The sequence below is a fragment of the Camarhynchus parvulus genome, chromosome 1 (assembly GCF_901933205.1).
Source record: "Camarhynchus parvulus chromosome 1, STF_HiC, whole genome shotgun sequence".
Lineage (NCBI taxonomy): Eukaryota > Metazoa > Chordata > Aves > Passeriformes > Thraupidae > Camarhynchus > Camarhynchus parvulus.
Window position 1 is genome coordinate 90,862,651 of NC_044571.1, and position 26,942 is coordinate 90,889,592.

The 26,942-nt window shown below is 46.2% G+C and overlaps 1 protein-coding gene across 1 annotated transcript; it reads right to left on the bottom strand.

Annotated features, from left to right (window-relative positions):
* ATP1A1 (ATPase Na+/K+ transporting subunit alpha 1) lies at positions 1–26,942 on the bottom strand. Its single transcript, XM_030971817.1, has 23 exons — positions 26,668–26,942; positions 19,093–19,197; positions 17,845–17,904; positions 16,649–16,852; positions 16,181–16,294; positions 15,535–15,669; positions 15,259–15,376; positions 14,546–14,814; positions 13,334–13,532; positions 11,841–11,950; positions 10,332–10,466; positions 9,607–9,799; positions 8,949–9,124; positions 8,279–8,415; positions 6,829–6,979; positions 6,121–6,289; positions 5,384–5,538; positions 4,921–5,044; positions 3,990–4,135; positions 3,733–3,863; positions 3,066–3,167; positions 1,897–1,988; positions 1–1,453 (listed from the first exon to the last, which is right to left on the bottom strand). The coding sequence occupies exons 1-23, from the start codon at positions 26,677–26,679 to the stop codon at positions 1,425–1,427; spliced, it is 3,066 nt and encodes a 1,021-aa protein (XP_030827677.1). The 5' UTR covers positions 26,680–26,942; the 3' UTR covers positions 1–1,424.

The window sequence follows — 26,942 nt, forward strand, 5'->3', positions numbered from 1 at the left end:
CAACAATTGGAAGACTTTATTATTATTTTTAATCATCTCCAACTCGGGGTTCCACAGTAGAGTGTCCAAGACAAAGTGAAAGTTGCCACCCTCAACTTCTCATTTTTTCCCTCCCTAGTGCTTTCTGTTTTATTTTATATTTATAAAATATATTGTTCAGTACATGAGGTAAGCAACCCAGCTTTAAAACACCACCTTAAAAAACCAAAAATTTATGAGGAAAGAGGGATGACAACATGGAGTTTTAATTGCAGAGCCTTTCAGTGCTGTGGTTTAGTGATCCTTTGCAGAGACAGACACATATCTAAGAGGGGCACAGGCCAGTAGTTCAGGAACAGTGCTTGAAGCATCTCCAGCTTGCTTTAGCATAAGAGCACTAGGAGCAATGAATAGTTAGGACTTCATGGTGACTGCCCACATGCAAAAGGCCAGCTCTCTCACAGAGTTCTCACAAAAGAGAGCCATACAGGCATTAACAGTAAATCAAAGCATACAGAAAAAGGTTAGATACTCAGAGGGAAGCAGCATGACTCACTTCAGCTCACAGAGGCAGCTCAGACCCCAGACAACAGCAACGCCTTCCTCAAAAGTGGAGGATGCAGAATCCATGATCAGCCCCTGCCCTCATTCCACAGGAGGCATGAGCCAGGATCAGGACAGGGCATGTGCCATGCACAGAGGTCACCAGGAAACACTATCCCTTGCTTGGCTAAGCAAGCAAGAAAATCAGTGTTGATTTTAAGAAGCGCCAGTCAGTGGAAGCCTGCTCTCAGTCAGAACCTAGCAAAGAGCCCCTTAAGGCAGGCCAGCTCTTCTCTCCACTCAATGCTCCATTTGCTCAAAGAAGCCAAGATGCACAGCCAAGGAAGCTTCTTGAGCTGTGAGAGCCAGTGCTGGCAAACAGTTTGTCACATTAAGCACTGAGCTGGTGTAAGGTGCACCGGGGCTTTTACACATGCTGTTGTCTGTGGGTCAAGCAGCTCTGCTTCCCTATTACAAAAACAGGAAGCCAGGGACTAACCCTTGCACTCACCACCACACCCTAAGTCAGGGTGGGGAGGCTGCCCTGAACCAGTTTTTGCCTTGAGAAAAACATCCACCTAAGACCATGTGGGGGCATCCTCTTATAATCCATCTTTATTTGTAAAAATCCACATATAAAATCTTCAGTTTCCTTTTACAAAAACATAAAGGCACATAAAACTACTCAAACTCTCATCCCCCTGGACTGATGGTCAGACACTCCCCCCCACCCCAACCTCCCCCTTGCTTTCTCCTCCAGTCCACGGTTCTTCATGTTTCCTTTAGTTTTCAGCTCACTCCTGCTCAGACACAGTTCTGCTCTTGCAAAGATGAAGTATGCACACAGGGGAGACGGTGGAGAGGTGGCATGGGCTGTGCGTGGAATGTTTTACAGGGACTTTTTAGTAGTAGGTCTCTTTTTCCACCCAGCCTGAAGGAAAAGGAGGGAGAAAGCAGAGTTAGTCTCAAGGCAAACCAAGTATATGAGGCTCATGAGAGCTCCTTTTAGGTTCTTGAAAACCTGCACTGTAGCACCTGAGCTAATAAGCCACCTGCCACAAAGAGAATATCTTGCCAAATTGATATTCTCCAGCTTTCAGAAACTCTTCCAGCTTTCTAGAGCTATCCAAGCATTAATCAGTCTTTTCCATCTACTTCAGTGCATCTGTACTTTTATATAATGGGAAAGAATGTAGGGACAGCAAAAAGGCCTTAATTTGAACTAACTGCACAATTAATGTTGAGGAAGGGAAAAATACAGCAGAATACAGCCCCAAATAGTGCTTAGGGGTCCCCAAGCTTTGCTGGGGTTTCTGGAGAACTCAGCAGCATGAAGAGGTGGGGAAGGAAACACAGAGATGAGCAGATTCTTACCGCCAGGGTTGCGCCTGATAATGAGCTTTCGGACTTCATCATACACGAATATGAGGAGGGAGTATGGGAAAGCACAGAACCACCAGGTCGGCCTGTTTGGGAGAGGAGACAGTGAGAACACGGCCTGTGGAGATGCTCTTGGCCTGGCACAGCTCTGACTTGATGGCACACTCAAGTGCAAGAAGGCTGGCATGACCTAGCTTGCCAGTTCAGTCAAGAATCCTCCAAGCCATGAATTACTACCAGGTTTTCTGCTGCAATAGATTAATTCACTTTTGGATAATAATTCCAACACAAGGTGTGTCATGGCACCTTTGTTCATCTCTGTACCAGCACCTCCCCGCCTACCAATCAAGCAATATTTCCTCTAAGTACACAACCTTTGTGCCCAGAGCCTTGCTTGCTGGAACTGTACTGTTTCCCCTCGTGATTTACACATACTAACATCCAGCTGCTGCAGGCACTGGGCAGAGGCCAGCTTTCTTGTTAGGAAATGCTCACACTTCAGCACCCAACTCTTGGAATGCAAGATGTACCAGGATTTTTTTTTCCATGAAGATTTCATGACACTTACACTTTGAACAGTCCTCTGGCTTAAGACTAAATTCTGCCATGAAGTGTTGCAATGCTGTTGAGCAACACTTAAAATGTTGGCACCTTCCCAACCATTAGGAAAGTTAGTGTGCATCAACTGGTCATCTGCATCTACGTAGCAGCTTTTAAAAGACTTTACTATTTGTTCTCTTCCCAAGGGATGTAGGAAAAAAGCACAAGACGTCATCAGCAGTTCTTCAGTATCCAGGAGTCATCTGGCCTATGAATTACACAATGTAACTGGCTTTCTTTGGAGGTGCAGTACCCTACCCATAAAAATACTCCATGAAATAGGTGCAAGAGGCAGCTACACTAGAGCACACTGGTACTGAAGTTGTATTGCTGATTTTTAGTGAGGCACTGAACAGGAGGCTCCTCATAAACAGTCCACACACACAGTGAAGAAAACCCCAGTGTGCCACAGATCAGCAAAGGATCACTGACACCCTCTAGCCTGAACTCTTAAGAGTAGGTTTGATGCTCCACTGGTTCACAACTACTTTTATCCATCTCCCCACCCAAGCACTATTGTTCTGTGGTACAATCTGTTACACAAAAAGCATGATGCAACTTACTTCAGAGGGTACATCCTTAGAGCAACATCCATCCCAGGGCAGTAGGACAGGAAGGCAGCCAGAGCAGTCTCCTCAAAGAGACCAAATATTAAGATCTTGTTCCTAGAAGAGACAGGAAAGAAGTCAAGAACAAAGTACTTTCAGAGATGACCTCTTAAAAAACAACCTAGCTGCCACATGGAGTGAATGGAAACAGACATTCCAGTCCAGCCCAGAAGGTCATCAGGTAGGGACTACCAGGCCATCCATCCAAAGCAACTGCAGCGTTGCCATGACAGTATTTTAAGTCTCTTCAGAGACAGTTCATTATCAAGTCAACCAGCAATTGCTTTCATCACAAATTCAGGAGGCAGTTGGAGTTTATGCCATGAGATCTCTTGATGCACAAGATCAGGAGATCAAGGCTGTGTGCTGGAGTGTCCGTGGGCTAATGAGGTGGGCTAGCTCCCACAGACAATGCCAACAGACGCCACCATTTCTTTGTCTCAGCCTGACAACTGAAAGTACTACAAGAAGAGAGCACCCAGTCTTTTACCCACTACCAAGGCAGTCTGGTCATGATTTTTGCCAAAACACCCAGACACTGCTTGGATGAAGGACTAGAGTGCTGTGTGCTGGAGAACACATAGAATTCAATTCTAAATCCTCCATGGACAGGCTGACTTACTTCATCCCCTGCTGGAAGACAGAGTTTCTTCGGGTCTTACAAATGATCAAGTCTGCCCACTGCACGACCACGATGCTGACAAAGAAGGCTGTGTGGCAAGTGAACTCCACTATTTTCCTCTGCTCATAGGTCTAGGAAGCAGACAAAGCAGAGAGCATTTGTTCAGACATGCTGCCTTTGCTCTCTGGTGCTCACACCAAGTTCAGCAGGTGTTAATATTTTGGCTGGCAGCCTCTAGGCTGTGCCTCAAAACTCACCCATTGCTGCCCATAGCTGTCTTCCACATCGTTAATCCATCTGTCATCCCACTGAACTCTGAGCCCTAGCAAGCCAGAAGGCCAGAACCCATTCTCTGCCATGATTACAAAATAGGTGAAGAAACCTCCAAGGGCCTGGATCATACCTAAACAGGTAAGAAAGGATGATAAAACTGATGAGGCTACTGTGCAGAACAATTATAACAGAACAACAGCTTGTAGGCAACCCTAACCACCTTCAAAATTACTCCTTGCAGTGCTCAATGTCCCAAGCAGCAGCTGTAGAAATACTTCACACCAACATCAAACTCAGCTGCAACCCTTTTGCTGAGCAGCTTCTGCCCCCAACTTTGTACAGAGTTACTTCTGTTCTGGCCCTGTGCTGTGATGGCACCATACTCAAGGACACAAGATAAAACTCCCTTTGTATTCTTATTATGCCTTGCCCACCCCCAACCCTTGCAAAATACAGTCAAGAAGGTTCCCAAGGTCTGCTGCAATTAAGCATGAGCTCCCATCCTGTGAACTGGGCACGTCTCTGTAGCTGCCTTCAATCAAAGCTCCTAATGCTGTGTGTTTAGGGATACACTGGAGAGAATCCTTTACTTCTAATTAAACTAACAATGGGATCTATGTTCTTGCTGAACAAGTCTGAACCAGAGGAGAGCTGGTTGTCAGCCAGTTCCTTTGCAGCGCTGTGCAATTAAACAAAATTACTGTGAAAGCGATTCAATGGATCAAGCTGCACAAGCCACCGCTATAAGCCATGGGGGAAGAATCATTGCAAGCTCTTTACAGCCTGAGGTTCTGGTTTACACACCCCAAACCTCAACCCTACCAAAATAAGCAGAGCAGTCACTGACTCAAGATTGTGTACAACTCCTGCTACCACCAAGTTGAAACTGGTGCCAGAGAAAACAGAGCAGCTTACCAATCTGCCCATAGGCCATGCTGATCAGCCGTTCATTCACCAGCTTGTCTGTTTTGGGATTTCTGGGCTGCCTCTTCATGATGTCACTCTCTGCTTGCTCATATGCCAGGGAGATAGCAGGGACCTGAGGGTGGCAGGACTGCTCTTAGAAGAGTTTCAATTCTCCACTATATAGAGTCTTCCCTGTCCCATGTATTCAGTGCCAGAAACAGCACTCCCAAAAAGGGATATTCCAAAAGGACCTTACCCCCTCCCTTTCCCCAGTTTGTCCTTACAGGGAGCTGAAAGATCCTCAGACTCAAGAGCCATGAGATGAATGGGAATAAAAGGAGTATCAGATGGTCCCTTACTTTAAATCAGAACACTAGAGAAAACTATTTAAGCATTTTCCTTCCACCTGTCCTTTCTTTAGGGTACCTAAGAACATCCACATTTTTTCTTGAGACAAAAAAACCACATTCACCATGTCAGTGCCCAAGTCAATGCAGAGGATGGTGACTGTTCCCAGAGGAAGGGGTATGTTTGCAATGATGAAGATCAGGAACGGCGTGATTTCAGGAATGTTACTGGTCAAGGTGTAGGCAATAGACTTCTTCAGGTTATCAAAGATCAGACGACCTGGGGCAAGGAAGAGAGATCAGGGTAATTCTCACTTGTCAGCAGAAAGCAGCCAAGCAGCTCACAGGGAGCCTCAGTGCTAACACCAAATGGCAAAATCCTAGTGCAGGAAATGAAAGGGTTCTCTCGTATGTAAGGGTGAGACTGCTCCATGCACAGCAACACCTGTGGAGAGTGACACTTCTGGTCACAGCTATCAGGGCTCACTGCACACAGTCTTGGTTTCTGGACATCATCAAGAGCCCCTGGAGGGACCCTCTGTTCTGCTCCTGTTTGAGAGCTACTTCTCCATCAGGAAGGAAAACTCAGCTGGCAAAGAGGACTGTAAGGTCACGTGTTAGGCAACAGCACAAAGTAGCTTTTGTTACTCAGCTGCTTCCTACTCTTACCCATCCCCAAAGGCTCATGCAGAACATCCATGGAAAGAAATAAAACTTTGAGGGGAGGAGGAAAAGTGCTGCTCTCCTTGAAAACTCTTGCCATGGAGGCAAGCTCAAAGAGGAGCCCCCCAGGTGCCTCTATTTCAGAGGGGATACTGAAGCATGTTACTTTATTACCGCTGCACACAAGTTATAGACTCACCTTCTTCAACCCCAGTGACAATGGAGGCAAAGTTGTCATCCAGCAGAATCATGTCAGCTGCCTGCTTGGAGACATCGGAGCCAGCAATACCCATAGCAACACCAATGTCAGCCTTCTTCAGGGCTGGGGAATCATTGACACCATCACCTGTGACTGCTACAATGGCACCCTAGTCACAAAGAGAGGAACAGCAAGACTGAAATCATCCTCTAAGAGATGTTTATGGCAGAAAAACGTTCTCGTATCTTACAGATGAAGCACAAAAAACTATTTCACCTTGCTTAAAGATATCTCAGTTCCTCCTTGCCCTCCCCTCACCCTTTCCCTGTTCTGATCAGGCTCATCAAGGGAATCATGCTGCTCTCTTGAAGGGAGATACTGGACAACACATGAGCATGTTGGATCCTCCTCTCCCAAGCACATCCAGAGCATTTAGGAATTAAGTTTACTAATGAACATCCTAGGATCAGAAGAAAGCCTCAGTACAAACTGAAGATGTTTTCCTGTCAGACCCTTATATTTATGTATTGTAGAGCAGCCTGACATCAGCAGCTGAAGGCTGCTGACAGACAGATTTAATCTGGCTCTTTACATGAGGGCACTGAGGAGACTTAGCCCTAGCACTTCAACAGCAGAACTTCTTGGTAGTTTACATATAGATGTCTGGGCATTTCTCTAATATGACATCCTTACTCTCCCTCTCTTTACCTGTCGCTGGCAGCCTTCCACAATGATAAGCTTCTGCTGAGGAGATGTCCTGGCAAAGACAATTTCTGTGTGGTGAAGCAGGATGTCATCCAGTTGCTCGCTAGTCATGTCCTTCAAATCTGAGCCATGAACCACACAAGCTTTGGCATCCCTGAAAACAAGATAAGGTATGTTTTACTTTGCAGTAAGTTTCTCATTAGCTGAACTTGCCCCATAAAAATAAGGTTCTTCAGTGCTCTGGGGAAAGACCAACTTCTGCTATGACTAAATACTAATCCAGGCAGCCTCTGCACAGAGGTTTGATGCTCAAAATTTTGAGAGACAGATGGGGAACACCAAGAAAAAGACAACAGAACAGAACCAAGCAACAGACAAAAACCCTCATGAGCAAATTAATTCTTTCCATAGCTTTCTAAAAGGCATCAAGGCAAAGACTAGTTGTTCCTACAAATCTCAGCCTCCCTGAAAAAAAGGGACTCCTGGCTCAGGTAGTTAGCTTCCAAGGTTTCAAGAGATGCTGCTGTCTTCAGCAGGCAATCTTTTTTGCAACAGACTGATGACCATGTGACTAGTGACACATGGTTCTTCACAGAGAGTGCTCACACCATGCAAGTTCCAACTAATTTACACCCTTCGGCCACAAAAGCATGCGATGTTATATTTAGACTGGTTTGGTACCCTACATGCTGCAGCAAAATACCATCTCTCTCCAGCCCAGCATACCATCCCTTATAGGTCTAGGAGACTGTCCACGCAGCTCTTGACATCACCCAGTTTAGACAGGGAAATTCCTTCCCCACCCTTAGAGCCAGCTGCTGACCTGTTCAATCATACAGCCCAGCCAACCCCAGCCTGCACTGCTGGGTTTTGAAGTTACCCTCAAAATCTAAAAAAAAAAAAAAAAAAAGAACCAAACTCCCCCCCTAAGCAATTTCATTTCACAGGGTGTCTCTATTCACAGTTCATAAGCTACATGGCTGTCCTCCAGCCCAAACACAGGCTGGGTCAAGCTAAGCAATGCAGACAGCCCAGCCATTCTGCAAACAGCCTGCTTATGCCAAAGCACATTTTCTGAGGATGCCTCAATTCTAGCTAGGCTATGAAGCCAAGCATTAACCCTTAAGGAGGAAGGAGTTCCCTTCTTACATTTTTCTGCTTGTAGCTATGCACTAGTGTCAACTCCTCTACCTGGCATAAGTCCTGCTCCCTTTGCCCTCCTACAATCTTACTCGTAAGTACTTCCCACACACAAGACACACACATTTAATGCAATCTTTTGTGCATTCTTCACATAACTCATGATACACATTGCAGAGCCACAATATGCTGAGCTAAGCAAATGCCAATCTTTTCATGTCCAGGGGGGAGATGCTGAGGGATTACCCAAGGCAAGGAGAGAGGCAAATGCAGAATTCTTTGAACAGGTCTGGCCTTTCCCAGCAGATATTACCTAGGGTTGACCTGGCTGACAGGAATGTTGAGTCGAGCAGCAATATCTTCTACTGTTTCATTGCCCTCGGAGATGATGCCGACACCCTTGGCAATAGCTTTGGCTGTGATCGGGTGGTCTCCAGTAACCATGATAACCTGCAATGCAAACAGACTGCCATGGAAGCCCTGCCTGCACTGCAGAGCAGTGCTGCCCAAAAGGCAAGGTCCCTTACACTGAAAAGGCCACACGTCTTCTGTTCTACTCGTGAGCCCTAGCGCAGAGCAACTCTGAGGTACAGGCAGTAACCTGCTACCAGTACGCGAGGGATTGAGGTGGATGGAAGACAAGAAATTGTTCATGTTGAGCTAATGGAGCCAGTTCTGTCTCCAGCCTGTGCTTCCCTCTCATTTTAGTCAGTACTGTGGCACCCTGAGCCAAATCATGTGCTTTGGGACACCATGCTCTGAGCACCTGCCAGGGCCCTAGCAGTTTGGAGTTTCACTCATTTTTCAGTTCATGAACACACAACCATTTGTACTTCAGGCTTAGAAATTAAGCCTGAAGTAGCAGTAGCTAAAACCTGATCAATTACTTCACCCACTCACATTACAGTACTACAGGAGGGCAAGGAAGCCCTTTATTTCCACAGGTATGAAGTGAGGTGATTTTCAACCCAAGAATAAATTACCTTGATCCCAGCACTTCTGCATTTGCCAACAGCATCCGGCACAGCAGCACGAGGTGGGTCAATCATAGACATCAGTCCTACAAAGCAGAGTTTGTCTACAGGGAAGTTCAGGTCGTCTGTATCAAACTGGAAGCCTTCAGGGAACTGATCATCAGGCAGAGCCAAGTGGCAGAATCCTGTAACACATCAAACCCACATTTACTCTGTTCCTACACATCAGGAGGCAGAGAGAGTGAGCACTTACTGCTTCTGCAAACAGCTGTGCAAGAATAACATGGCAGCTTAGTCAGAGGTTTAGCCAGGGCTGTTGAGACAGGAGTCACGCTCCTATTCTGATAGCTACCAGCTGTGGCTAGGTGCCCAGACACAGCGTGGTTCTTGTGCAGTGGAATAAACCCAACAACACTGTGTGGTCCCATGGAAGGTCCCAAATGCTTTGCTGCATTTTGATCTACATGACTTCACTGCTGAGAGAGACCAGACCCTGCAGGCTGCCTTTTAGATTAAAGGCAGGACTGTCCCTACATGGATTGCTGAAGTGACCTTAATACTATGGTTACACTGCAGGAACAGAGTGACCCTTCACTTAATCTGTGAGGACTGCACGGGAACATGAAGGACAAATCTTTTCCAAGGTAATCAGGCTGCTTTTCCTTACCTAACACTCTCTCCCCGAGGCCTCCCAACTCAAGGTAGGCATTCTGAAAAGCATCTTTCATTTCCTCATCCAGTGGTTGCTCTTTGCCATGGATAAGAATAGTGCTGCAGCGATCCAAGATCCTCTCTGGAGCTCCCTTCATCACCAGCAAGTAACGGGATTCTGATGGATTAGCGTTTTTGTGGATAGACAGCTAAGGGTGGAAGAAATAAATCTGTTCTATAAACATGGACTGCGAAGGACACAAGTAATCAACATCAGTATTTTGCAACTATGGCAGCTCAGGGCCATTTGTGATACTCTGCTCTAGTTCTCATTTATCCACACATTAAAGAGGTTCACAAACTAAGGAATCTGAGCATTCTTTGGCATTAATGTGTAACTGCAGGTGTTGTAATGACCTGTTCTGTATTCAAGTGACACCTGCTAAGGTCACTTCCCAGCAGTTCACTCCTATTCCCAGATTTGAGTTACTCCATGCTCTGTGCACTATTGCTGACAACTTGAGAGCATGTCTGATGCTTTGCTAGCAGCTAATACCTTAGTGTCAGTGCAGCTCCTACACATGTAACTATGGTCTGTTAACTTAAATTCATAGAACAGTCTTCAAGCTAGTAATGGCTAGACAAGATTTGGGTGCCAGAACAAGTTTTGAGGCACACTGTGTGCAAATTCACACAAGTACTTCACACAGCAGCTCTCCTTTCAAGAGCACACATGCTTACCTGGTACTTGTTGGTAGAGTTAAATGGTATTTCCACCACTTTGGGATACCTTTCTCTCATCTGCTTGACAGAACCACAGCACAATTCAATGCATTTCAGAAGTGCAGACTCAGAGGCATCTCCTGCCACAGCTCGCTGAGGACAAAAGACAACTATCAAAACATACAACCACAGAAGATTGGATATTTAAAATAGATTTTAAGAGTGAATTCATCACAGCCCAGTCCCACCTTCTACATCAGATTATATGAAAGCAAAGAATAAATAATTCTATTATCTAGTACCAACAAGTACTTCATTTCAGAAAGCCAGGCCTCCCACCTTGAGAGCAGCAGTCTTCTTGTGACAAAGTCAAGAAGCCCTTTAAAGGGGTTAGAGAAAGTCACCAGGTACAGTCAGACCAAGTGAGACTGGAGAGTAAACTTTGAGAAGAACTGCTGTAAGTTGCTTGCCATGAAGAACAGCTGATGTGAGATGAAGACTGACTACATGCACACAGAAACACTTCCATGTGCGCCCCCACTCCAAGATAACATCAGCTTATCAAGCCACTGGGAGAAATTTGATCTGTCCCTTCCCCATAAAGGTTAGCACTGGTAGAGATGGGGGTTCTCAGCCCAGGACATCCGTATGTGCTCAATGTCCTGGTGGAGCTTCCTTTGCTGCAATTAAAACCAAGTATTTCTTGCCCTTCTGGTCTCTCTCTTTGTGAGCATTTTTTTTTTTCATTTCTGTACTACTTTTTGGTATCTAAAGACTTCTCAAGACTTTACTCTTCCAAGCCTTCCTTAAACAGGAAGAACTCCAGCTCTTTAACTTCAGGTCACATTTTGTAGACTTAAGATAAGGTCAGAGGAGTGCTGGGGAAAAATAGTTTGTTCCATCATCTCTATACCACTGCATCAGAACACCCCTGGGAATAAGTTTACTAAGCAACATGACTAATACTTGACAGATTATAAGCACTGTACGGTTAATTTCAGCCCTGCTGGGTCACAGTTCAGAAGGAGGAATGTGAACTGGTGCTATGCCAGCATTTGCACCAGCACTGAACCACTGAAAGCTTAAGGAGACTTGCCAGCAAGAGCAGACTGTCTCTAGCCAGTCTCCCACAACCACTGCTCTGATGTTTACTTCTCCCAGCACCAGGTGTCTGTAGCTTTGAAGTGTACAAATGCCAGAGATAGCAATTCCTGGAACAGCCAGATACTGGGAAATGCCTAGGAAAGCTTTCTGTTATTTTCTAGTCCCATGTGAAATATCTGGCCTCCCAAACTGAGTGTGGATGGCAGTGGATGGCAGGGGTTCTGCTGTGGGAAAAATGCCTGTTCAATCCCATCTCCCCAGCACACAGCACACTTCCTCTAAGAGTGCTAGACTGCAGAAAAGGTTAAGAGTGGCAGCTACCTCTACTTGGCAGGTTCATGTGACCCACAGGATGTACTCTCACCACCATTATGAGAGGATGGTGGTGAGGAACAAAACCAACACTTTTTTTTGGGAACTCACCTTGAGAATTGGTACATTTTCCTGGCCAGCCTGAAACACAGCACGGTTACAGAGACCTGCAATTCTGGACAAAGCAGTCCAAGTGGCTGAGCTCTTGTCAAAGGAAGCACCTGGAAGCAGAGGAAGAGTGTCAAAAAGCCACCCCTCAAGAAAGTCACATAAGCTTAAAATCCCACAGGTTTAAGACCAAGAAACCTTTATCTCAAACAGGAAACACTCAGAGCATCACTGCGTCTCTTTCATTCCTCCTCCCTTCCCACACACTTGATGAGGAACTGATAATTTTAAGACAGTAGCAGTGTAAGAGAACACCTCTGCTTTCAAGATTCCAGTAATGGCCATATCCAGCAGCAACAGAGGGACACAGTGACAAAGCCAAGGAATTCTGGACAGATAACACTCATTCAGAGGGCTTGAGAAAGGGATGCTGGGTTCTACCTCCAGCTTGTCTCACTTTATCCATCAACCCAGGAACTGGATGAAATAGCTCCCAAAGGAACAATGCTTAAAGATACTCTCTCATTCTGGCTCCTAAGCTGGCTTTAAAGGAGATTAATTGAAGAGACAGTTAACTGATAACCTAACATACTTTCCATGAAGTGAAATCTTCTAGGTTTACTTTCACTGCAGGCAAGCCAACCATTGCCAGGCCTAGGGCTTCCAAAAGATCTATTTATAGATCATTACTTTGCATTAGTGTTAAATAATGTGGCTTTTTTAAGCAGTGGAGACAAGCACAACGTTTTGGACTGGTTCAGGGCAGGGTGCAGCAGCACCACTGGAAAATATTTATGCTAATAATGTGTTGCAAACACAGCATTTCACAAGGTAGACAACAGCTAGGAAACTCTTGAGTTTGGTAGTACTCAACAGTTCTGGAGAGATAAGCATTTCTCTCAGTTGTACAGCACACAGATTTCAGATTCTTATCAACTAGGAGAAACTTCCTGCTAAAGTCTTACATTCATAGCTGGCACTATGTAAACACAACCTGCATGTTCTGGGAAAACCCCTGTCCAAAGGCAACCATCTAGTTCCACATGGGAACTTGCCATCTATGTCCAGCCTCAAGTCATTATTATCAGGGCCAACACTTCTGCTGTCCATATTTTCAACAGACTTTAGATTGAGCAATTTCATCAAGATACATTTTAGCAAGATAATCAGGTACTTTGTAAATATTTCTATGTACAGGACAAACATATGGTGCTGAACATTCAAGAGGCTCAAATTCCAATGGAGTAATTCTGCACAAAAGGCAGGCTAAACTGAGTTTAAGGATTAAACAGAATCATGGTACAGTGCCAAAGCTTTCTGTGTGTCATTTCAATTTTGTTATGCTCATTCTAGACTGTACGTTAGAAATCCCTGCATTGTGAACATCACTTGGACTGAAGAGCTACAAACACAGGTTCTTAGAAGTACCAGTGTCCAGGCAGGCCCAGAAAAAGCCATTTTTTAATGAACCCTCAAGCACAACGAGGCTGTCTTACCACTCTGGTTCTCTGTAGTGTCAGCCTCATGGATCTGATTGTCAAACCACATGTGGGCAACTGTCATACGATTCTGTGTCAGAGTGCCTGTTTTGTCAGAACAGATGGTGGATGTGGAACCCAGGGTCTCCACGGCCTCGAGGTTCTTCACCAAGCAGTTCTTACGAGCCATACGCTTGGCGGTTAGTGTCAGACATACCTGGGGACAAGAGAGATGATGTCAGGTTAGATGCACTTGTGCAATAATAACACTGCTATCCAACTCAAATGTGCACATGGAATGACAACCAGCTTCCATGCCCTGCAGTGATTGCCTAACTCCTTGCTCACCCTGACAGTGCAAAATAAACAGCAACACTTCAGCTCAGGTGCTAGGTTTAAATGACATTTTTGTCATTACAAAACCTCCAGAACAGGCTTCAGCCTCCTACTCCTCAGTGTATTAGGAAGGAAATAACATGCCTCAGACTAACATTTCAGTCAAAGTTGCCACCTTCAAACGATAAGAGTTCTCAAAATAGGTGAAGGCAAGCCACATATGAGCAGGCCCAAATTAGCTCTGGTGATAAGGCTTGCAAGTTGCTGAGGGAGAAAGTAAGCAGCTCCAGCTCACTTTCTTGCTAGAGGCTGTTATCTAGTTCCAGTTCCCAACCATTCATTTCCTGGCTCGGTTGCTGCTCCGCTTCCTAGGGCAGCATGGAAGCATTTTCTCCTGTCTACCACCACTCTCCATACACCTAAGAACACCTAGATACTCTCACGACCTCTTAAGGAAATCAAACTTAAAAAAACGTCTGACAGATCCCAGACCAAAAGCTGGGGCCAGAATGAAGCTTGCTGGATGCTCTGCCAGCCCTTAAAGGTTGGAAGGGTTGGTGTGCATGTGGGTGTAGAAACCCTGATGGATGTAGCAGGAAAACCCCATATTGCCACAGAAAAAGGCAGGACATAGAACTCCCAGTCTTGCTCACTTCAGCTGTATGGTGCCAAGCCTCTGTGCAGGTATAACTTAGGGACCATCTTTATGAGATAAATTGCTGCAGAACTTGATGTGGATTCAGGCAATTTAGTTAAAATACACTGAACTTATAAAGCCCAACCCTACAGACTCACCTTCCATTACTTCAGTGTTCACCTCTTTGAAAGCACACTGAGATAAAGCACTCCACATCCTTAAGGACCAAATTCAATCTTTTTTCCAACTTCACTCACCGTAACCGTTGCAAGCAGCCCTTCAGGGACATTGGCAACAATGATCCCAATGAGGAAGATAACGGCCTCCAGCCATGTGTACTCAAGGATGAGGGACAGGATGAAGAAGGAGACACCCAGGAACACAGCCACTCCAGTGATGAGATGGATAAAGTGCTCGATCTCCATGGCAATTGGAGTTTTCCCCCCTTCCAGTCCAGAAGCCAAACTGGCAATACGGCCCATCACAGTGCGATCCCCAGTGCTAATGACAATGCCACGGGCAGTGCCTGGAAGAGAGATGGGTTTGAGAAAACAAAAACAACCACAGCTTAATATCCTGTAGGTGTGGAAGAGATGTCCTGGGTGGGCTTCAGCACAAAGACCCCATATTCAGAGCTGCAGCAGAAGTCCTGCCAAACACATCTGACATTCCTGCTTCCTGCAGCTCTAGCACTTCATACAGATCTACCTCATGGATCACACTACGTTATCTGCACTCCAACGTTTTTTACTTGTAATAAAACAGGCAGGCTAGAAGACACACCACATAGCTGCTCCTCTGATAGGGGCAAGAACAAAACACAAAACACCCAGCAGTGCTGTGGAGTCTTTACCCATTCTAGAGTAGTGCAGTTGGAACAGGCAAGGACTTTGATGGGAACTTCCACCCTACTTATCTGTACAGGTCAATATCATTGCTCATACTTCAGGGAAGTAGGAGACACACATACCTTCCACACAGTTGGTGGAAAAGAAGGCAATGTTCCTGGTCTCCAGTGGGTTCTCATGGGAGAAGTCTGGAGACCTGGTCTGAGGCTCTGATTCACCAGTAAGTGAGGAGTTATCCACCTACATGAAAGAGAGTACTTTGTCATACCCGAGCAGACAGATGCCTACTAAGTACTTTGCCCATCCTTCTCCTCCACTCCAGCCCCCGTTCACAGCAAAGAAGATTAATTCATCCTCCTTCCAGAATGAAGTTTCCCAACAGCCTGTCACTACTGTACCTTGCAACCATGTGCAGATATGATCCGAAGGTCAGCTGGAATTCTGTCTCCTCCTTTTACCTCCACTAGATCTCCAACTACAACACCTTCAGCATTTATGCTCATCTTCTCTCCGTTTCTGACTACAAGTGCTTGCTGTAAGACAGTGAAGAAACAATCTGTGTCAAAAGCAACTCTTAGGAAAAGGCTCAAAAGATCTCAGAATCTTAAAATAGTTACGCTGTGCTTCTACAAGGTTTCTACTAAGATGTTTATATCTGATATATATCTGTTACTTAAAAAAAATAAGTTTTTTTTTCTTGATATTAAAGCTCCTTGTTACCAATATCACAGTGTGATAGTTATGATCCAGATTATCCATGAAGGAATTCAAATTTTAGTGCTTATCACACCAGTTACTGAACTCCCTAGACTATGGAGAAAGTGTCCTATGATTGTTAACAAGCTGGTGGAACCCCACAAGATTCAGGAACTACCTTGGCCTTTTAGTATAGCTACTTGGAGCAGCCTCAGATCCCTCAAAATTAAGAGCTAGTAACCCACATTAACAGCCAGGCCCTTGCAATTGGAGATGATGTTTAAAACAATTAATACCTTTGAACAAGCTATGTCTTGCCAGACAACAAGGTAATTATTTATTCCATACCTGAGGCACCAAGTTCTTGAAGGACTCCATGATCTTGGAACTTTTTGCTTCTTGGTAATAAGAGAAACAGCCAGTAATGATAACCACAGCTGCCAACACAATACCCAGGTACAGCTGCAAAGAGCAGAGAAAGTGAGTCAGAGGACAATCTGCCTGAAAGGCTTCCAGTTTGTCCAAATTAATTACCTGGCATTTAAGTGCCCCATCACAAACATGAAAGTACTTGCAGTCTCTGAACATTTTGAACACAAAGGCTGTCCACAAGCTAGTGTTGTTAACACAACACAAAGGAAGTTGCCTGTTCATTTCATTACATGGAAGCACTCCAAAACATATTAAGCTCACACATTGAATTTCCCGTGCTTATGGGAAAAGCTTCTGGACTGAATGCTTAAAGGAAGTTAATCTGCCTTGAGCCCAAAAGGCTGCTCAGCCTGCCTTTGAGGTAAAGCAGACATTTTTACTTACGTTATCGTTGTTGGGCTCCTCCTCCATCAAGCTCTGTATGCCATAAGCCAGAAAACACAGAATAGCACCAATCCAGAGCAGGAGCGAGAATCCTCCGAAGAGCTGCCGACAGAACTTTACCCATTCAGGAGTGGTGGGTGGGGGGGTGAGGGCATTTGGGCCATCACGGGCCAGGATCTCAGCTGCACGTGCAGAAGTCAAACCCTACAAGAGAGGTTCCTTTTGAGGCATTGTGGTAAGACATGCACAAGTTAGGTCTGAATTTGCTCAAGTTCTACTGCAGCAATAAGGAGCTGCTAACAGAAAACAGAGATGTCCAAAGCTGCCAGGGTTCCACAACACAAGTGCAGGATGTGACAGCTGAATGCCAGAACAGGAGCTAGAGGATGCTGAATGCTACTTGAGGAGCCTGCAGGCCATGGGCCTACAAACAAAGAAGAAGGGCAGGACAAGAAGGTTACAGCCACAGACTTTGGAACAGCACAGTGCCATCCACCCTCATCAAATTATGGAACAAGTGAAAGCTGGAGGCCATAAAAGTGATGACATGTTGGAACAACTTTCCAGGAAGTTCAGCTTTCAGAAGCCAAGATTTTTGACACAAAAATGCAAATCGCTGTACTGTTTTAAAGAGCAGACTTGATGCTAAATGCAATCGTGCAAGAAATGCATTAAGCAAAGCAAATAACAGCAGAGGTGTAAAACCACTGCAGTGCTTCTGCACTGGACTCTAAGGTAGCCTAGGACATTTGCATACCTCTTACTGCAGAAAGGCAGAATTTTAACTGGTACTAGCCATCACTGAGTGTCTGGGCATGTGCTAGCTCTCTAGACTATATGTGCAACATAACAAACATTTGTCCTCATTACGTACTCCTCTGGAAAAAAATAACACCAAGAACCAACTTGACCTTGAACAACTCAGAGGCAGATAACAGTGACTTTGTTAGAAGCAAAGTCGCTAAAGTATTGCAGTCAAGTTGTACAGTGGGAGGATAAAGAAAAGTACTTGTGAATTCAACAGTTCTCCCAAAGCCTGAGAAACTTAACTGGAGGAGTGGAGATTAAACACAAAAAGGAAAAAAAACCACACCAAAATCAGACCACCCAGATCTCCCTTTGTGAAATGCTCTGAGACCTGTGGCTGTTTCTTTTCAGATCAGGGCAAAGAAGGAAGGAATACAATGTTTACCTACCCGATTCAAGTCTGTTCCATATTTACGATGAAGTTCATCAAGGCTCAGCTTGTGGTCATCCTGAAAGACAAATAGTTGGAAGAGAAAAGAATCTGAGAAACGAGCTCAGCAATTCCACCTCCCACCCCAGGTTTCTGATCTGTAATGGTGTGATAGCAGGACTCTAGTTCATCCTTTCTGTGAAGAGAAATCTCAAACTCATTCTGGAATTCAGCACAGTTTAATCTTTAGCATTCTTGTGACTGTTTGGGTACTTGAAAGCTTATTTGAAAAAGTCTGACTTTCAGTGCAGTCCTTACACTCCCAGCAGATTCTGTTAAACCTCAGTGGGTGGGTTTTTTCGGAGGTTGAGAAAGGAATAGAAAGAAAAGGAGTTGGGAAGGTAGGAACGCACTGTAGATTAAACCTGTAACTTCACACATTTTTAAGTAGTGTTGCCATATTAAGCACTACTTTGGGGGAAGTGTTTCTCTCCCTAAAGAGGCTTCTGTTCACAGCCCGGCTATTTTTCAGTTGGATTGAGTTGGTTCAGAGCAGTGCCTCACTTAAAAACTTGCACTGGAGGAGCAGATGCTTTAAGTACACATCTCTGCTGAACACAGAATGCAATCTTTGAGCAATATTTAGAATCCCCTCTTCTTAACAGAGGGGTCAAAAATGTTAAAACACAGTCTTAAACCCATGGAACAGAACCAAAATCTGCATCACCTTTATGGACAGCAGACCTAAGCCAGATGATGCTCAGATACAGCATCATCCAGCTTTCACAGATGGAGATGGGAGACACTCCCCACAGCCTCAAACATGATTAGAAGGAATAACACTGAGGTCAGTCTGAGCAGAGGCCAGCAGTAAATGGAGCTGTACAGCCTCAACTCCTCAGCTGGAATGAAAACAGCAGTCCCACTCATACGACAGCACAATAAAGCCTGTAATGCTGCTATGTAGAGCTGAGGAAATACATCCATACTGTGCTATGGGTAATGCAGGCAAGCACAGACTTAAGTTCTGTGTCAAGTGCCTTTTGAGAAATGATGTTGCCAGGGTCTATTGTGTGCTCATCTTGATGCTGAAACACTTACAGCACATCTGACTTGGGGACAGAGGGGAGGAGAAGGGAGATTAGCATCTTCAGTCACACCATACTGTCAGCACACCAGTTCATTTCTCTTTTAGTCAGATAAGGGACAGGGCTTTGGGCATAGCAAACATCCTTAAAGCTGCTCTTTCTGTGCCCTGCACTCTTACCATCACAACTTCCTTTTTAAGTTCGTCCATGTCCCTCTCCTTCTTCCCCTTCTTCTTTCCGCCATGCTCTGACGTAGCAGTGGGCTCATACTTGTCTCTTCCAGCCTGCAAGGGAAGATTCAGCATTATTAGAAACATCTTACAGTCAAATTCCACAGCAGCAGACATGAACTATACACACACAAGACTGCCAGGCAGACAAAATTATTACAGTTTATTAAAGCTGTCTACCTAAACTTCAGTAAAGCCTTTGACACTGTTTCCTACAGCATTCTCTTGGAGAAACAGGCTGCTTGGACACGCTTGTGGCTTGGACAGGTGCACTGTGTGCTGGGTAAAAAACAGCTAGAGGGCTGAAACAAGAAAGTGGTGGCGAACAGAGTTACATCCAGCTGGCATCTGGCCACCAGTGGGGTTCTCCAGGCCTCAGTACTGAGGCCAGTCCTGTTTAATATCTTTATCAGTAATCCGGACAAGTAGATCGAGTGCATCCTTAGTCATTTCGCAGATAATACTAAGTTGGGCAGGAGGGTTATCTGCTGGAGGGCAGGAAGGCTCTGCACAGGGATCTGGAGAGGCTGGATTGATGGGCTGAGACCAACAACACAAGGTTTAATAAGGCAAAGTGCTGAGTCCTGCCTTGGCATCACAACAACCCCAGGCAGAGCTACAGGTGGGGAGAAGAATGGCTGGAAAGCTGCCTGGTGGAAAAGGACCTGGGGGTGCTGGTCAACAGTGGCTCCACATGAGCCAGCATGTGCCCAAGAAGGCCAATGGCATCCTGGCCTGTGCCAGCAACAGCGTGGCCAGCAGGACCAGTGCAGTGATGGTCCCCCTGTGCTTGGCACTGGTGATGCTGCACCTTGAGTGCTGTGCCCAGTTCTGGGCCCCTGACTGCAAGGAGGACATTGAGGTGCTGGAGAGTGCCCAGAGAAGGGCAACAGAGCTGGGAAGGGTCTGGAGCACAGGTCTGATGAGGAGCTAAGGGAGCTGGGGTTGTCGAGCCTGAAGAAAAGGAGGCTCAGGGGAGATCTTATTGCTCTCTGCAACTCCCTGAAAGGAGGCTGCAGCCAGGTGGGTGCTGGTTTATTCTCCCAAAAAGCGACAGGCCAAGAGCAAATTACCTCCAGTTGTGCCAGGAGAGGTTTAGATTGGCTATTAGGAAAAATTTCTTCACTGAAAGAGCTGTCAAGCCTGGAACAGGATACCCAGGTAACTGGTTGAGTCACCATCCCCAGCATGATTTAAAAGATGTGTAGATGTGGCACTTGGAGAGATGGTGTAGTGGTGGACTTGGCAATCCTGCGTTAGCGGTTGGACTCAATTATTCTAATGGTCTTTTCCAACCTACATGATTCTATGACAGTTATGCCACTACAATAAATAAAAAGGAGCTAGTGAACAGAGAAGTCTGCTTGGTATCATACCCAATACACAGACTAGACTCATTGTGAAAGCCTAGCAAGGAGGCAAGCAAGCTATACACTATTCAGGCAGTCTTGACGTGTGAGCCCTGGCGCAAACTGAAAAAGTGATGAAGAGCAGAGAAACCAATTCCTGAGAGCAAACGTATGTTTCCTTCAGGACATGAACTCCTCCTCCCCCCCTCCCAGCCTTCCACATCCTCTGGCGAGGAGGAGCAGCCTATCAACTGTAGATAAATAAGAGGTGGTACCTCTGCTGGTCTATTCTGGGGGCTAAGCTCCAACACTTTCATTCTCAGTTTGGCAAACTAGCTGGCCAGTTTACACAACAGAAATCTGCTTTCAATTTATGGCAGTTTGAGCAGCAAGAATGGTATACAAAGCAGCAGTACACTTTTGCAGACTCAATCTGTGCTTAGTCCTGCTTACACTTCACAGAGCAGATGATTTGCTTAAAGCCTCTTTATTCAGTAGGATTTTTATTCACTTTTATTATGGTTAATTCTACATGAAATCATGCAAAGATTTAGATCTAGTCATAATGGGGTAAACAAGCATCTAAGGACAAACAAATGATGACTTAGTGCACATAAACATCACTGAATCTTCTGTTCCCTTCTGTGTGGGACCAATTACATCCCCACACTGCCAAGTTTTATGTGATGAGATTTTCACCCAATAAGATCCCTGAGAAGAACTTTAAGATGAAACAGCACTTAGTGGCACCAGAGTCAAATCTTTAACGAGATTAAGAAAAGGTTTCAAAGGCATTGCCTTGCTTGTTCTTTGCATGAACACCTCAAACCACGAACTGGACTCCTGAGAGCTGGATTCCTGAAAGTGACCTGGACACAGGAACTACTGTTTGCATCCAAGACCTGTTCTGATGAGCAGCTAGCACAGGAAATTATTATCTGTTTTGACAGAAGTACAAACCAAAACCAAAAGTGAAACTGCACAAAAAAAAAGGATGACCATTACTTTTCTGAAAGAACCCGTCAGTCACATCTAGACAAGGGGTTTTTTTACCGTGCTGAGAAAGTTCTGTGTGCAACACTCGGCAGACATAGTCACACACATAGCCATAGTCACATGCACAGAAGTCTCCCCTTGCCCTGCTCAGTAAAGGCAAGCTTTGCACGCCACTGCGGAGCTGTGCAATGGAAACAGTTTTTAATAAGTACAGCAGAGCAAAGCTATTTGCCTCCACTGATCCAGGAAAAGGACACAGAACTCCAGACTGTCAGCATTCCTGACATTCTCTTCCCTGCACCTAAACTCCCATTTCCCTTCTTAAAAAAGTGAAAGCCATGGTACTTAAACCAGCAAGGTCCTCGCATTCCTGCATCACAGGAATTTGCCACGGGGCAATTCACAAAAAGCCACCATCAAACATCTCTCTCCTTCAGTCTCTGAAGGAAACAACTTTGACTTCTGCTGGAGATATGGCAGACAAGTCCAAACACGGCCCTGCACAAAACACATGCCTCTTGATTGCTGCTTGAGATGAGAAATGATTCCTAATGAAGGTGAAGGAGCTAGTGCCTTGTCTGACCACTCCATCACCTCCAGCTTCACCTCTTAGCCCCAAGAAAAGCTTGGCAACTGCTTGCAGGTGACCTAAAAACCTCCTTTTTTTTGAAACTACTATGAGAAATAGTTTCTCATTGGGGGCAGTGAATAACCCAGGAATATAGGAGTGCTTAGGCTTTTACAGCTGCAGCTGAATCCATCTACAAGTGGGCAAACATGAAAAGGCTCATTGCCCTTGTTCAAGCATGATTTGCTTTTAAAAAAACAGCAACCAGAAAAAACAAACCCAAAAACCCCAGCGATCAGCTCTAGTCAGAACAAAGAGTGGATAGAGTTACTTGTTTCTTTAAGCACCCAAGTATTTGGGTCTTAATGGAGTCTATCTTACAGAGGAGCTCAGCAATTCCCCAGCTTGGAAAAAAAAAAAAACACAATACTTTCAGTACTTTCCCTCTACTGCTTTATTACTACATCCCACCCTTACTGAAAAGGTAAGTAGGTAAGTCAGGAGAATCAGCTTCAGCTCTTGTTACAGGATCGTTTCATGCAGAATCTGAACTTCCTGCTCAATCATTCAAATCTGAACTTGACACACGCATCAGAGTCCAAGTCCTGCCCCTGTTCTGTGCCTCGGGGGCCATTGCCTCCCTTCCTGCAAGATGAGCCCAATCAGTTCAACAAAGGCTTGTGCTGGCTGGGCTGCCAGGGGAAGAGGTTTTCATCCCACCTCGGCGCTGTAGGATTTCCCTTCTCTCCCCTTCTTTTCCTGTTATACAAAGAGAAGAAGGCCTGTGGTACTCCACATCCACGTCTTATCACGATTTAATCACATGGCCTGAACACAAAGGAAGGTCTGTCTCATCAGAAATGTCACCCCTGTTCCTTGACTTAGCCCAAGAACTGACTCATCAAAACTCCCTCAGAAAAAAAACAATGCAGCTTCTTTTTTTTTCCATGCAAGATTTATTTTTTTTCCACTGGCTTAAGCACAACATTTGTACACACCAGTGTAAGAAGTTTTATACATCCCCCAGAAAATCCTATTGTCTTTCAGCTACAGCTGATGATTTTCCGCTCTGGACTAATTGAGCCATTCATGGCTGATGTTCTCAATACAAGGCATGATTGACCAGGAAACAGGAGGGGTACAAATCAGCAGACAAGCTCAGAAGTACCCTGTTCTAAGATCACCTAATCCAACAAAAAATGTCAAGTAAGAGCCAAAACAAATTATGTAGTCTCTGGAGGCCTGGTCTGTTTTACTGCTTATGTCATTATAATCAATTGTGCAGAGAAAACAGAAAAGTTACTGTCCTGCTGCCTTATGAGACAGTAAATATATTAACCAGATGAGTCATAAAACTAACTCCGCCTATTGGACTGGAAACTCTGTTCCATGACCCTATGTAATCCTAGGAAGAAATTGAATGGCTTCTTTGGATCCTTCTAACTCCCTCCCAAGAGCTACCTTCAATCTCCTATCTTGAATCAAAAATTTAAACTGCATCAATTGATCAGACTCTCAGCATCTAGGACAGTACAAGGCAGTTTTTACTCAACAGCTAGTAATTGCTAATTGTGCACTGTCTGTTGCTTCTCAAATTATGAAAGGACAAGCTCTTCTCCCATGAGAAGAAATGTAAACCTAATCAGGTTTTCAATCATCAGGATAAAACAAGGACTACCCACACACCTTAAGCCCTGTCTGGGTATTAGGACAAACAACTCTACTGCTCTGCAGTTGTGTGAAGACCCAAGAGCAGAGAGAGGTTTCCAAATGTCACCACTGCACAGCTGAGTTGCCCAGCCTGGGTTTTTTGGTGCTGTGCCAACTACAAAGAGTCACCTTCCTCAGTTCTTTGCCCATAGTCACCGTAACTCCAGACATCTCTAGTAGTTGACAAACGCATCAAGAGGAGTGGACTGCACCCAGTTTTCCCCCAGACAAGATGGGGAAGACTACCCCTTGGAAAGGTCTGGGTGAAGGATGAGCTGCAGTTTTCAGCAGGTGAGGACTGGAGTGGGTTGTACAGCTCACCTCACTTGCCAGAGGCCCCTGTCTGTGTTCCCGTTTTTCCAGAAACATGCGCTGACTAGGCCCAGGGTTTTCTTTGGAAAAAGGACTATCTTCTAGTCACAGTAATAAAAAGTGAACTGTCATAAAATAGCCATAGTAATAAAGGAATGAATAAGATGGGGGAAGGGGAAGGTAATATATAGAGATTTTTCTTTAATTGCACCAGATAAGGATTGCTTTGATCTGCATTTTTTCCCCTCAGTTGGTTCCATTATGCAATAAACCTTCCTAGTTTCTGACAGGGGGAAAAAGCCCTTAACTGGGTTCAAGGAAATCCAAGCTACCTAAGAGGTGTTTCTGCTCCACACAAGGGCACTTGATCACAGCATCCAGCTTCAAAAAGTCTTCACTACTGTTTTCAACAGGCTTCACACACACTTTTCTTTAGTTAGAAGAATCGATCTGAACTAAGGACATCTCCTCCTCATGGCCTTTAAGGCAAAGCTGACCTCCAGAAGTGACCCCGAGCACACACCACCAATTCCACGCAATGCCTGTGCAGTGAGGGAGATGGAGTGAAACATGCCGCTGTGTACCAACAGCTTCCAGTCAGCTCTGAACAGGAATGAAATTCAGAGTGCTTTCCTTCACTACACACCCCCCCATCGCTGGATAATCTGCTTTTTGGGCTGTGTAGCTGCAGCTGGCCCTCCCCTTGCCCCATTACCATTTAAAGTAAAACAGACTCAGCTTCTCCTCACAGCCACAGAGAGAAGAAATTTGTTTTCTCACACTCAGGCTCTTTTTTCCTCTTCCATCCCATGCACCCATGGGAAAGAAGTTTCCTTTTTGGGCACCCTAACTCAGGACAGGCACATGCTGCTCAGTGTTGCACCCACACTCCGCCTTTTCCACTGCCTCGCTCTCCCACATGCCCGTTTTCCAGGGGGTCCCCAGTCATACGCACACATTCTTAGCGCTGAAGGAGCAAATCTTGTGACTTGCTACCAGAAAGCATGAGGCAGCCGTATTATCCCTGCTGAATTATCCCTTGTGGCGGCGCTTCAGTTTCAGGCTAATTGCTTTATTATCCATGCAACCTCCGAAATCTGAAGTGGAGCAAGACAGCTTTCTACATTGGAAGGTGTTTGTACCTTTCTTAGTCCCACCAAGGCAGGCGAAGCCCCTGAAGCCTTTTGCGCTGCAATCCTACATACACACACAACTCAAAGGCTGCTCTGATGATTTAAACAAGATTCAGAATGCTGCCCACACTGCCAGATCTCTCCTCAGCGTTTTATCTCCTAGATGAATTTTACTGTCCATACCGCCTGTTGCCTACTGGACTTAAATACAACAGGCTGGGCTGCCAAGCAGCAGAAGGACTTCCTTAGGAAAAGAAACCCCATACACAGAACAAATGCTGAAAGCCCACCCCACACAGCCCGTTTTCCAAGCAACTCTCCATTCAGCCATGTTCTTGCAGCTCTCCCTACTACTCATGCAGTTCTGTCAACATTGCTGCTGCTGTACCGCACCGATGAGGACAATACAAAGTCAAGTCAATGTTTGAACAGCGCTTGGGAAGCACAGAACACCTGTTGGCAGGGAGCAGGCTACCACCGCTGCCATGGCTCTGCACGGTCAGCCTCTCCTCAGGAAGCAGAGAAATCAGGGAATTTTACAGGAATGCGTCTAAACCAAAAATAAACACGAATCGACACACCTCCAACTACACAAGATATACCGGGAAGCATTCGAAGGGAAAAAAGCAAACATCCAAGCAACAAACCCCACAAACTAGTCTCTAGTTTTCTGACATAAAATGTAATCAGAGCAAGCAAAGAGGTGTTTCTGCTCCGCACACGGGTGCCTGAGCACAACATCCCCCAACAGCCTTCACACTTTTCTTTAGTTAGAAGATACGGTCTGAATTAAGGACTTCTCCTCCCTCTATGAGCAGAAACAATGCTGATGCAGGGGCAGAAACCGCTGCAGGAACCGCACAGCCTTCTGCGCCAAGTTATCGCCCCAGTGAACAGGAGACCTCAGCCGTGTCCGCCTCCCTCCTGCTACCATCTCCCATCACACCCTCACTGCTACCAACAGGCAAATTAGCCTTAATAACGCTGAGGGCTCCCCTTCTCCCGGCCCCCCACGCCGGGCCCTCGTGTCTCAAGGAAAGTCTAAAGTACTCTCAGGAGCCCCGGGAGCAGCCGCGCTCACTCCCCAGCTCCGCAAGGCCACCAGATAACACCGGCCCCGGGGGCTCCTGGCGGACGAGAGGCCCCTCGTCAGGGATACACGGCCTCCAGGAGGAGCCGGGGGCTTTGGGACGCCGGCTCCTCGCCCCGGGCTCCGCCACGCCCTCGGCCGGCTCTTCCTTCCCGCGGGCGGCGGCGGCGGCGGCCCTCGCACGTTGCTGGGGCTGGCGGCACCGGCGCCGCTCGCCAACGGCCGCGGCCGCCCTCGCACCCGGCCCGACGTGGTGCCCTGCCCGGCACACAGAAAGCGCAGCCTCGCCGAAGGGAAAGGGGCACCGGCTACCGTCCGCTTCCTTGAACTTCCCACTTCCCGCCCCGGCCCGGCCCCACCGCTCACCCCCTTGCCCATGGTGCCGGGCGACTGCGTGCGGGTCAAGTGACGGGGGGCGAGGAGCGGGGCTCAGCGGCGCCACGTGTCCCGGCCGGCGCAGGTGCGGAACAATAGGAGCACCCCGGCCGGCGCGCTCCTTCCTCTTCTTTCTCCTCCTCCTCGGCTCTTCGCCGCGCCCCCCTCTGCCCCCGCCCGGGTCGTTCCTCTCCGACGCCGCAACCGCGCGCAGCTCCGGCCGCCGCCGGGTTCCCGCCGCATAAAGAGCCTCGCTCGGCCGCCAC